This window comes from Cupressus sempervirens, chromosome 5, assembly GCF_028749045.1.
Source record: "Cupressus sempervirens isolate cs-2001-9-10 chromosome 5, ASM2874904v1, whole genome shotgun sequence".
Classification (NCBI taxonomy): domain Eukaryota; kingdom Viridiplantae; phylum Streptophyta; class Pinopsida; order Cupressales; family Cupressaceae; genus Cupressus; species Cupressus sempervirens.
In genome coordinates, this window is record NC_143122.1 from 66,603,231 (window position 1) to 66,616,336 (window position 13,106).

The window sequence follows — 13,106 nt, forward strand, 5'->3', positions numbered from 1 at the left end:
AGGGTAAACTTCTCAAATTGGATCCTAGAAATTTTGACACAATTAGAGACTATCTTACCCAAGTAGAATTGTATAGGGCATAGTTGAAGGATTGTGATGAACCCATTAAAGATGGTAAGATGATCAAACACATCATGACTCATCTTCCACTTGAATATGCTCCTTTTGTTTCTAGCTTTAATACACACAAAGTGACAATGGGTAGTGCCTATGTTAAGCCTTCATTCGAAAAATTCTCAGAAATGTTCATCTTTGAACATGACAATCTAGTGGGAATGGGAATTCTCAAGTCTTCCAAAACCAAAGCCTTGATAGCAAATGAAGGTAATTCAAGTGGCAAAAACTCAAACAAGAAGCAAAAGCAATGGAAGGCTAAGCCACAAGATGACACACAACAGTCCTCCTCAAAACAACAATCTTCCACAAGTCAATCGTCTTCCACTCAACATTCTTCTTCACAACAAGGAAAGTCTTCTTCCAAGAATAATCAAAAGGGGAGCAATTCCAACAAGAAGGAGAAGAAAACATGTTCCTATTGTAAGAGGAATGGACATGATGAACATGAGTGTAAAGATAAGCAGATTGATGAATTGGTTAACATTATGAGGAAACACAAAATTGATGTTCCAAATGCATACAAGGAAAAGGGTTCTTCATCCACTTCAAAGGGCAAGGGCCAAGCTTTAGTTGCAAGTATAAACAATGCTAAGGAATGGGTTCTAGATTCAGGAGCAACTCATCATATGGGTGCTTCAAGGGAGAAATTTTCCTTTTTAAAACCTTCAAATGTACCTTACATCTATGTGGGCAATGATACTCAAATTGAAGTAGAAGGTACAGGGAATGTTGAGTTAGAGAATGACATCTTCAAGGATGTACTTCATGTTCCTAACCTTAGCACTAACCTTCTCTCCATCTATCAAATCACTCACTATGGATGTGGCAACAAAGTAGAGTTCCTCCCCGACACAGTAGTGGTGAAGAATCTCAAAGATGATTCAATGGTGGTGATTAGAAAGGCAAACCATGAGATAAGACTTTATTCTTTCTCACATTTTGTGCCTAAGTCCACATCTCTTGCCTTGTTGACTCATTCAAGCACTCAAAGAAAACTATGGGATGAAAGATTTGGACACCTTAATTATCACTACCTTCAACAATTAAGCAGCAAGGAAATGATCATTGGTCTACCTCAAGTCAAGTTTTCAGAGGGTGTATGTCCGGGTTGCAAAGTAGGTAAACATCCCGAAGAGAAATATGACAAGGGGAAGTCTTGGAAGGCAACTGCTGTTCTAGAATTGGTTCATAGTGATGTAGATGGCCCTTTTCCAGTACCTTCTTTTTGTAAGGCCCGCTATGTTCTCACATTTATTGATGAATTTTCAAGTTACACTTGGGTCTTTTTCCTTGGTCATAAGAGTGAAGTCTTTGACAAATTTATCACATTCAAAGCTCAAGTTGAGAATAAATCTGGGAAAGCCATCAAGATCCTAAGGACAAACAATGGCAGAGAATATGTCAACTCCAAACTTCTAGACTATTACACACATGAGGGGATAGATCTTCAACATTCAGTTGCATACACGCCACAACAGAATGGTGTAGCTAAAAGAAAGAACATAACCCTTAAGGAAATGACTACTTGCATGCTTCAACATAAGTCTCTCGATCAAGTGTTTTGGGCTAAAGCCATGTGTTGTGCCAACTACATTCAAAATAGAAATCCGCATAAAGCCTTAGATGGTATAACACCTTTTGAGGCATGGTGTGGCAGGAAACCAACTGTTAAGCACTTCAAAGTTTTTGGTTGTCCAACATGGGCTAGGATACCTCCACAAAAGCGAAAGGCATTAGAACCCCAAAGCAAACCATGCATATTTGTTGGATATCCCAATCATCTCAAATCATACAAACTAATGGATCCAGAGACTCACGAAATCTTTTATGAGAGGAGTGTTCACTTTGAAGAGACATGTTCAAGCTTGTCTTCTTCAACTCTTTCTTCTTCCTTCTAGGTGGATAGTGATCACAGTGATGAAAGTGACTCGAAAGATGAGATTCCTCCAACCTTGACTCGCAGGACACCACCTTTGCAGGGTCAACAAATAGTTGAGGACATTCCTTCATCTTCTTCCACTAAACCTCATTGGGCACAACAAACCCTTGATGCAACAGGTTCATTGGTGGGAAATCCTTTAGACACTCGAAGGACTAGGTCACAACACAAGTCATTTTCACATGCATACATAGCCATTACTTCAGATCCACAGTCTTTTAAGGAAGCATCAGGGATTCCAGAATGGGATAAGGCTATGGAGGAAGAAAAAAATTCATTGATGAAAAATGACACATGGGACTTAGTTCCCCTTCCTAAGGGAAGAAAAGTGGTTCGATGCAAGTGGATCTATCAAACTAAATTTGTAGCGGATGGAAGTATTGATAAGCATAAGGCTAGACTAGTTGCCAAAAGTTTCTCGCAGGTTCTAGGTATTGACTATACCGAGACTTTTGCACTGGTTGCCAAGATGAACTCCATTCGCCTGACACTAGCAATTGTTGTAGCTCAAGGATGGGTTGTACAACAAATGGATGTTAAGAACACATTTTTGAATGGTGACCTTCATGAGGAAATTTATATGGAGCAACCATAGGGGTTCGTACAGGATTCTACTATGGTTTGTAGATTGAAGAAGTTTATTTATGGTCTAAAGCAGGTTCCTCGGGCTTGGTATGCCAAAATGGATTCATTCCTCCTCTAAGCAGGTTTCACCAGATGTCATTCTAATTCCAATGTCTACATTCTTCAGAAGGATGACTCTCACTTGATATTAGTGCTTTATGTCGATGACTTGATCATTATAGGGAGCACTGCATCCATCATAGCCAATGTCAAGACCTCTCTACAAGATAGATTTGCCATGATAGACTTGGGATTTACTTCCTTGGCATTGAGATCATACAGTCTTCAACAGGGATTTCACTTTCACAACCCCAAGTATACTCTTGACTTGCTTTCTTAGTTTCACATAAGTGACTGCAAGCCTGCTCCTACTCCCTTCCTATCAGGTGTCAAGCTAGAGGCTAAGTGCACAACTCCACTTGTTGATGTGACATTATACAAATAGTTAGTTGGGAGCCTTATCTACTTGACACACACATGCCCTGATATTGCCTTTGCAATTGGTATGGTTTCACGCTTTATGCAAGAACCTCATGAGCTTCATTGGAAGGCTACCAAGCGCATTTTGCACTATGTCAAGGGTACATATACACCTAGGATTCATTATGCAATAGGTAACAGGGCTTCAGTTGATTGGATACACAGATTCAGACTATGCAAGAGACTTAGATTCTCGAAAGTCTACTTCACAGTACATATTTCACCTTGGTTCTGGTCCTATTTGTTGGCAAAGTAAGAAGCAAAACAATGTTGCTCTTTCTTCCATAGAGGCTGAGTATCGAGGAGCTGTCAGTGTAGCTACGGAGGCTCTTTGGTTACAACACATCCTGGAGGAGTTTGGATTTGATCTACCTAAGCCTACATTTATTCATTGTGACAATCAGAGTGCCATTGAAATCTCTAAGCATCCAGTTTAGCATCAGCGAACAAAGCACATTGAGGTTCATATGCACTATATTAGAGAGCTTATACATGAGCAAATCATTGCACTACAATACTATCCTATAGTAGAGAAGGTCACTGATATCTTCACCAAACCCTTTATCGGGGTCAAGTACATTCATTTGTGAGATCTCTTGGGGTGCGGATGTTGCAGATAGGGGAGTCCCTTGACTTCTCTCTTCTTTTTCTTCTGGTAGGGATTTTTTCCTCTTATGAGGTCTTCTTCTCTCTCTCTCTCTCTCTCTCTTTCTCTATTATACTTATCTCTCTATTTGGAGGAGGGTTTTCCCTCTTTCTCCACTTTATGAGAGATTGCATTGCATCATTCTTAGCATTGCTTTTGTACATGGGTACCTAACATGGCCTAGTAGTCGAGACCCATTATGCATTAGTGAGCTTAAGTACACTCCTCAAAGTTGCACTTGAGGGGGGGTGTTGGTGTAAATAGTTATTTACTATTTACACTTTACTTAAGTTTACTTAGGTTAGTGCATTATTTTATTTTATTATTTCTCTTTATGAGACACTTAGGAGTTTGCGCATCTTCTAGAGTTGTCATGTAGACAACACAAAAGTACACAACTCTAATTATGCACATGGTGTCTACACCATAGGAGTTTGCATCATTCATTGAGTTGTCATGTAGACAACACAGTTTTTCACACTCCTAATTTAGCATATGTTGTCTACAACACTGATGTGCGTGTTTCACCTTTGTATGCTTATCCTCTCATCATCACACTTACTTTCGTGCATAATGGAGGATAACCCATATCTGGTGGACATGTGCCTGGTTGTTGGACTTATCATGATGCTGATTCCGAGGCATTCTAGATGCATCTTAGAGGCCTTTATATTGAGGCAAAACTAGTGTACTTGTACACAGAATTGAATACTATACAATTATTCTGATCATACTCTGGTCTAATTTGTGCTTGTGTTTTGAGTTCCTTGGCCTTGGGTGAATTCTGCCCTAAGGTATATTCTTACAATAATAAATTGCAATGAATAGAAGGAACACTACGAGTTATGAAGACTCATAGTTGGAATATTAAAAACCTAGATTCAACTATTTAAAAATCAAATATACAGGTAACAAGACATATGACAAGGGTACTGAATCTTGGTAGAAATTCAAAAGGATATGGTATTTATTGATAGAAAATGTATCCTATCTAGTACAAATTTGGAATTTAATGTATTATATCTAGTTTGCATATAGTTTCTACATAGATTTTTTTTAAATGAGTAATTATCTTGTAGATCTTTAACACCATTCTTATGATTATAGACAACGTTTATACTATCAACAATTTCTCTAATGAATGACTTGATTTTATATACATATTAGATCTTTCTTCTTTTTGAAACATGTATTGAGTTTAGTCTATTTTTGTAGGTATAGCTTGCTCTAGATTTTTTGTTATATCTCTTTCTCCGTTTATGTCTCCTCTTTATGTTTGGTTGCAGTTTAGTTAGGTTTGTTATCCCTTCTCTGTTTAGGGTTGCCTTAGCTAAGGTTTCTCCCTATTTCCTCCTTTTGTCTAGTCTTCCTTTACCTTGGTTTGATTCTTCGATCCTGTAGCTCCCTCTAGGTCTTTCTCTTAATCAGGTTTTTCTCATTTTTCTTCATTTTCATAGTTAGTAACATTCTACGTCATTCTTAATCTCAAGCTAAGTAGGAAGACTTAATTTGAGCTAACCTAGTAATAGCTGGTAAGAAATAATAACCTTGGCTTATTTTTTGATGGAGTAGACATCTAACAAAGAGAGAAATGTGCTCTATAATAATTCAAAATATCAGCCAAAGCAACATTAATAGAATTTTAAGTTATATTAGAAATAAACTGCAAATATTCCAATCTTTATAAGTAGTGTTATCATGTTTTTTTAAAAATATTTCTTATTCATCAAAGAAAAGATAACTAATTCTAAGAATATAATCAAACATCTAAAATGGTTGGGTGAACTATTGATTAAAGTAATCTTTATATCTAGATTTGATAAATGTAGGAGTGCAAATTGTAAGTATAAATAAAGGTTTCTTAGACCCATAACGTCTTATAATTCAAATTAGAACTAACAAATGAATAGAACTATCACTTCAATGCTTTCTCTAATATCCCTTCATAAAATTCATATATGAAGATAAAGTTAAATATAAAAAAATTTAAAGATTAAATTACAAATAAACCATTTAATGTATAATGTATACAAACAAAAAGAACAATTATCCTCAGATACTTCTTCGATAATCCATAGCAAAATACTAAAGTAAATTAAGGAGAAACATATACATTCAAATTCCAAATATAAAGACCTTTTATTCGATACTCAAGATAAAGAAAAGATCTTGCAATCTAACGAGGTTAATTTAATTGACTTATGTTGTTGAATAAATATTTAGAATTTAACTATTCATAATTTTTTGCTAACAACGATTTTTGCCAAGATGAATCAATTTTTCGCAGTTATTCCAAAAAAGCTAAGGGAGGAGCAACAACCTTATGGCTCGATATAACACAATTTGTGAAAGGATATGGAAATGATCAAACACGAACATTAGTAAAGAAGGGAGAGAAAAGCTGAGGAATCAATTGAGCAATTATCAATAATGAAGAATGTGTAGTGCCTGCCCCTAGTCTACATTTTTTCTAGTTACATTTCTGATATCATTGCCAAACTCTTTTAGGCCAAGTTTTATGTTTGATAATCAGTAGCATTATCTTGAGATTATTAGATATTGATTCATACTCAGTTGATATATGATGAGATTACTTGGTACTCTATACTTCATGTGTGCATGATGATTATTACAATGTTGTTAGATTATTGATGATGTTTAGTTAGATGGATTATCCTATGTCTTTTCTGATGGATACTTACCCCATACTGCATGTCTATGGTGTGCGTGTTTGTTTTCTTTATGTATGATGTTTATGATATGGTTAAGGAAGGGAGTCGTAGTCACCTGCTAGTCGGGATCTACACAATGCACCACTTCTTGCCATTGCATGTTTAGCTTAGTATATATTGTGTATGTACATGCATGGATTTTATGCAGGTTGCAGGTACCGGGTATCGACTTCCCTGAATTGCCAAGATGAACGTACCCTATCGCATTATCTCAATGGTAAGAGAGGGGAGATAAATTCTTAAGTCCAAATCCTAAACCTTTGAGCCATTCGTCCTAATTGACAATCAGGACAAGTATCTGAGTCATGTACCTTTCGAATTCGTCGGATGACGTTAATTCGTGATTTTGAACCCTTAGTTGAACTTTGTATGTGTTTAGCTATGATGAGTTTTCATTTTTTTTTTACTTTATGAGTTTTGGTGAATTTTCAGTTAATTAAGTCTAATTAAAAAGATTTAATTAATAATATAATTTAAGGAAAAATTATTTGTTATGTTAATATTTTATTAATTGAGAAATTAATTATATAAAGAGTCATATATAAAGAATTATATTTGAGAATAAATCTATAAGTTTAAATTTGAACATGATGATATTTAATTAATTTAATAATAATATATATATATAAATATAAATATATATATATATATATATATATATATATATATATATATATATATATATATATATATATATATATATATATATATATATATATATTTGGAGTGCATTTTTAAATAAATGCTAAATAATAATATTATTAAAATTAATAGATATTTATCAAAATTATTGTTCAAAAATAAATTTAGAAGTGGGAAAAGGAAATTAAATTATTAAAAGTTTTATGATTGCATAATACGTGCATGAGATTAAATTAAATAAATCAATTTAAAAGAGGTCAAGTAAAGATTAAATAAATTAATTTAATGGATTATTGTATGTGCATGGAAAAGATAAAAGAAAGATAAATAAAAGTTAATAAGGAGTTAAAAAGGTGTGAGCAAAGAGTTCTCTGGGGGGAATGCACAATTAGTGCCCCGATTTTAGGGAGAGAACTCCTTTATCACAAATGGGGGGTTCATTTTTCAGAGGGCTAGAAATTTTGGAGGAGAAGAAGGAAAAATTTTAGAGAAGGAGAAAGTTCAAAAAGGGGAATTGTTTTCTACAGATTTCTGGAGCGTAGCAAATTAGCATCAGTGTCCAGGTAGACACTTGTGAAGATTTGTATAATTCAAATACGTTCTTTTAATTCCTGTCTTCTTCGTGTTTGCTAAATTATTGTCTGGATAATTCTAGTAAAGAATATATATATATATATATATCATGCTCGTGAATTCTGCCTATTGGAAAATTATTCTGTATATGGGATGTTTTAATTGATCAATATAATTTCTTTCCAATAGATTGAAAATTGTGAAAACTTATCAAAAAGGGTAGAAATCTTATTGAAAAATCTTATAAAAATATTAAGAAAATAAGAAATGGGGATCTAGATTTTTGGTCTATCAGATTTAATTCTAAACTTTCGATAAAAGAATACATATATATATTCATTTAAAATAGGTTTGATTATAATCAAATTCATTATTTACAAAGTTTGTTGTTAAAACGTTTTTTTTTTAAAATATAAAAATGTGTTTTTTATAAAAACGTCATTTTTCTTATAAATTCGTTTCATATATTAAAAAAATAAAATAAAAATTATATATAAAAAAAATGAAATGGCTTTGGGAGGGGGTTTACCCCACCTCGTCCCCACTTGATGCCTGCGGCACTGCTGCCGTTGACCGCAGTACAGATTGCGGCAGCAGCAACAGTACGTAGTATTGTTGTTGCGGCCGCAGCCTGGCCTACGACCGGCAACTTTATTTTAAAGCCACGCAGGCTATAAACGCTAGGGTTCTTTTTAATACTTTATTTTATCATTTTTAAATTATTAACATTTGTTAATAGTTTTTTTTAATATGTATAAATTTTTAATTATTAATTTTATTAATAATAATTATTAATAAGATTAATATTTGTAATACTTTTTTTTTACATATAAATAAAATATTACTTAATAATATTTTGTTTATAAAATATGTCTTATGAACAATTAATTAAAGATATTAATTAATTATTTTAAATCAGGTGATCATTTAATTTAAGTCTAGATTAATGAAAATCAACGAAAATCTTATCATCATCAGCTTTAAGTCAATATAATAATATTTACCTTAGTAAATTTGGGAAATTGATCATGGGGTAAATATTTGCTTTATACTTAAGCTATTATTTAAATTTACTATAAGAAGAACGATGGAAATATTCCATCACTTGTTAGTAAAATCTAAAATGGAAACTGAAACTCCACATTCAACTTAAAACTGAAAACATGTGCTTGTACCTTGTTTTCCTTATGCTATTTATGTTTGGGATTCTTTTGGGTTGACTAGATTGTTGACCAAGTTATAGGACGTCTACCAGAGGCTTGGGGGTTTTGTTAGTGTGGTATCATGTTGACTCGATCTTGATCATTATTGCTCAACCATGTATGTGATGATATGTTTATGATGAGTATATTTGTTTTGTTGATTATTATGTTTTCAGTGTCTTGGTGAAATAGCAAAATGTATGCTATGAGATACCTAAATAACCATTATGAGTCATTGATCAGTATTGTTGGATTACTTCCGGTTGCTTGTTGAGAATCGATGGATATTTTGATTTATCTTGTTATTTTTCAGTTGCTCGTAGAGAACTGATGTGATTACTATGATTATCTTTATGATGCTTTCCAGTCACTTGTATAGGATTGAGGTGATTTTGCTATGATTATGTGATTTTTGATTTCATGAGCTTAGGGTAGGTTATCTTTATGCAGTGTCGGGAAGTGGCTTGCAATGGGGGCCGGGGACTCTAAGTGGTCCTGGGGGTAACCCATTGTAAGTTGTTTAATAAGTGATAACTTTACACTTAATACTAACTTAAATGAACCTAATAAGAGATAATTGTATGTTCTCGCCCATGCCATGAGTGCTATTATAGACTAAGATGGTAGTAGAGAGAACGCTTGGTTATGACCTTGCATTCCGTAGTATGCCTTGTTAGTGCGAGAGGATACTAGTGGCCGCAGGGATCACTAGGGACCCGGAAGTCCTAAGGGACTGCTCGGGTAACTCCAAACGTGATTTGTGCGATGACACTTTCCCGCTTACATAGTAGATACCTATGTGTCTTTGTGGTGCCTCTAGGTTTAGATGTCAATCTATTTTAGGAACCTTTGAGTTAGCATACTTATAGGATTTCCTGGACTTAAAGAGTATTTATGTTATATGTTTTGTTATCCTATTTGGGACTTGAGACTATCTCCTTAGCGCGGTGGGAGTGGACCATTTAGGTTCCATGTGGTCGAGTGGTAGTGCTTTTTACTCTTACCATTGAGATCCGTCCGACACACCGTGGCTGGAGTATTCTTGTTGGCATATACCTTCATTCTGTTTATGGATCATTGTGGTAGATGGTTATATTATATGTTGAATGTTGTATCATTGTATGATGGATGGTTTCTTTTATTTTATTGCATGTGTATCTTGGATCTGAAGAGGATGATGTATATTTATCTTGCTTATGTATATTCTTTTAAGCCTTTCATACCCTGTGACATGTACAGTGGATGAATGAGCATTCCGAATTAATTTGCCAAGAGGCATTCAGAACAATTGTATATTTTACGAACATTGGACTTTTCATTATTCTTTCATATGGATGTATTAAATGATGGACTTAGTTTTAGATTAGATTTTAAATTTGATTCAATGTCATGGGATCTTTAAGGAATGCACCCTGTTATGTATGTTATTGCTTCCGCTACTTTGTGTTTGATGTGTATGTTATACTTTCTAAAAAAAAAAAAAATGCTATCAAACTTAGTCAAACTTTAGGTTATTTCTTTTGGATCCCTTGGCGAGGCGTTACAGAATGCAAGAAACCAAATGTATAAAATTGATAATCTTGAATATAAGTAGGTTTGTTTCTATTGTAAAGGAAGATACGCCTTTGTAATTTTTCCCAACAAAAAGGGAAGTATGATGTAAGGGTGGGTATGCGCTCCCAAAGTCCTTTGATAAAAAATTCAAGACAATTTTATCTAAATACATACAAGACATAAATGTCTCAGGCTACACTATAGGTTTTTTTCCTTCCCCCAGTGCCGACAATTTGAATGAGGACACAATTATTTAATACATCTTAATATAATATATAGGGCTTTAAGCCTTTTACGGATAATTTTTATTTTTTAATAATTATTAAATTTTACATTGTTGTTTATCGCCATTCAGAGTGTAGGCATTGGAGAGAAATTAGGAGGACGAAAACGTCCAATCTAATCGAGGATCTTGTCCATTTTATGGTACAATTGTCTTTTTTTTTAGCAAATGACTTTGAGGAGGCATACCTTCTCTTGTACTACAGACAAAATTTACTTCATAATTGCATCTTCAATCTATATCTATTTTAATTTTTTTTAAAAATTGATCTTTATCTTTGCTATACCTTTTCATGTTATTTTTCTCTTAATAGATTTTTATGTAGATTTTTTTAAAGGATCATTTTATTTTTTATGTAATAAATTAAATATAAATAAATAACATTTTCTTAATCTACCATTGTTTTTATTTAAATAAAAAATTAAATATTCACATTAAATTATATTTTAAAAATAATTTTATTATAAAAAATAATTAAATCATTGATCAGGAACATCACATTACCAAAGTAAACGACTCTCCAAAAAGTAAATAAATATGATGATATAATTTAAAAAAAAACACATGATAAATATTAAATACATCTAATTAGTTGCAGACTAATTTCAAAACATGAAGACACGTTTATCCAATGGAAAGTCGGGCCTAAACAAACAGAAGGCTCTGAAAAAATGCTGCGCATTGAGAGGTTTAAAGCAATTTCTACCTATGTAGGTACAATTCATTCAATTTAATGTTAGTGGTAGGATTATGAAACAAGATGGCCACCATCTCTTGTTCATATGTGAATGGCTTTACTAGGCCTGCATATAAGCCGGTCTATACCAATTTTTCTTCGGCGGGGATTCATTACAGCAAGTTCCTTGGACCACCAAATTGGAAGGTATCTTTGATGCTGCCAAATCATCCCTTTGAAGTTAATTCCATAGAACTCATCTTTTTAAACTGATTCCAAGTCTGTAATATGGATATATTGCCACACTCTGCAAATAAAAACCACAGTACATTGTGATTTAAGAACTGCTTAATTAAAAAAATGTTAAATGCCAGTTGATTTGAGTTACTTGCAACACACCCATCAAATATGTATACAATTTTTGGCAGATAATCTACTGTAAAGTTCTTTTTGAATTGACCCTGAATCACGCCTTCAAGTGAAATGTTTGGCGCATTGGTAATGGAAGTATTAATTTCTATTAAAATGATGGTCTCGGTGAGGTTAACCTCGAAGCATGCAATTTAGGTGCATAAGAAGATGCGTTGTTACGAGCTATGATGTTAATTTCAAGTCAAAATATTTTAGGATGGTTTTTGTTATCGATTTAATCAAATAATATTGTAGAGGACAATTTAGGCGTCGTATGATGTCCTTCCTCACGTTGTGATGTTGGTTTCGGGCTCCCAGATTTTAGGAGTGTGAATGTATGATTTTCAACAATAGCTCATTGGACGGCAAAATAGATTTAAAGCCGTGATATTAGTTTGAAATCCAGAAATTCTAGGAGCACCCCTTTTACAATATTTCAGTCATAGTGGGCTGCAATGGACAATACAAGCTAGATGTAATAAGAGGTGTTCTGTTGTAAGATTATGCTAGCTTCAAGTTCACAGAACTTAATTGTGTTACTGCCGTAGACTTCAAAGGTAGTGCATCTGACTGGAAAATAGGAAACAAAATCGCCGATGGGTCGAGGACAACAGTTGTGAGATCCTCCCAGACAATCATACTAATCTCAAGCGTGAGAGGCGAGTGACTCAAAATGAACTAGAATGGACCGTTTCTTAGTTTTGGCAAGTCTCTTTGAATGGTGCTGCAATGTTGTCTGCTTCTGCAGTAGATAAGGATATAAAATCATGTTTTTTTACTTGGCAATGACAAGACTTTGACCCAAAAGGAATGCACCTCCACTTGTACTTTTTCTATCATCAATATATCTCATCAATTATGCACTTAAGCATAAATCCTTTTTCTGGGATACCATAGACCAAAACCAATTTTAGATAAGGATATAAAATCATGCTTTTTTACTTGGCCATGACAGAAGACTTTGACCCAAAAGGAATGCACCTCCACGTGTACTTTTTCTATCATCAATATATCTCATCAATGAATGCACTTAAGTATAAATTCTCTTTCCGGGATACCATAGACCAAAACCAATTTTTTGGTTTTAGGTATTGGAAAATCCTCTTTACAACTTTGACATAAGTTTCTTTTGGTGCTGCTTGAAATCTAGGAACCATTCCTATGGCCATCATGATGTTGAAATATCCTTTTTTCTGATTTTTGTGTGAAATATGGAATGATTTTGTT

At 33.7% G+C, this 13,106-nt stretch overlaps 1 protein-coding gene across 1 annotated transcript in view; it reads left to right on the forward strand.

Annotated features, from left to right (window-relative positions):
* Positions 1-11,388: 11,388 nt before the first annotated feature.
* APO2 (APO RNA-binding protein (DUF794)) overlaps positions 11,389-13,106 on the forward strand; it is an 89,369-nt gene continuing 87,651 nt past the window's right edge. Inside the window, exon 1 of the mRNA XM_089828628.1 lies at positions 11,389-11,675. Coding sequence (XP_089684754.1) covers positions 11,553-11,675 — 123 coding nt within the window. The 5' untranslated portion in view covers positions 11,389-11,552. The remainder of the gene's footprint in view (positions 11,676-13,106) is intronic.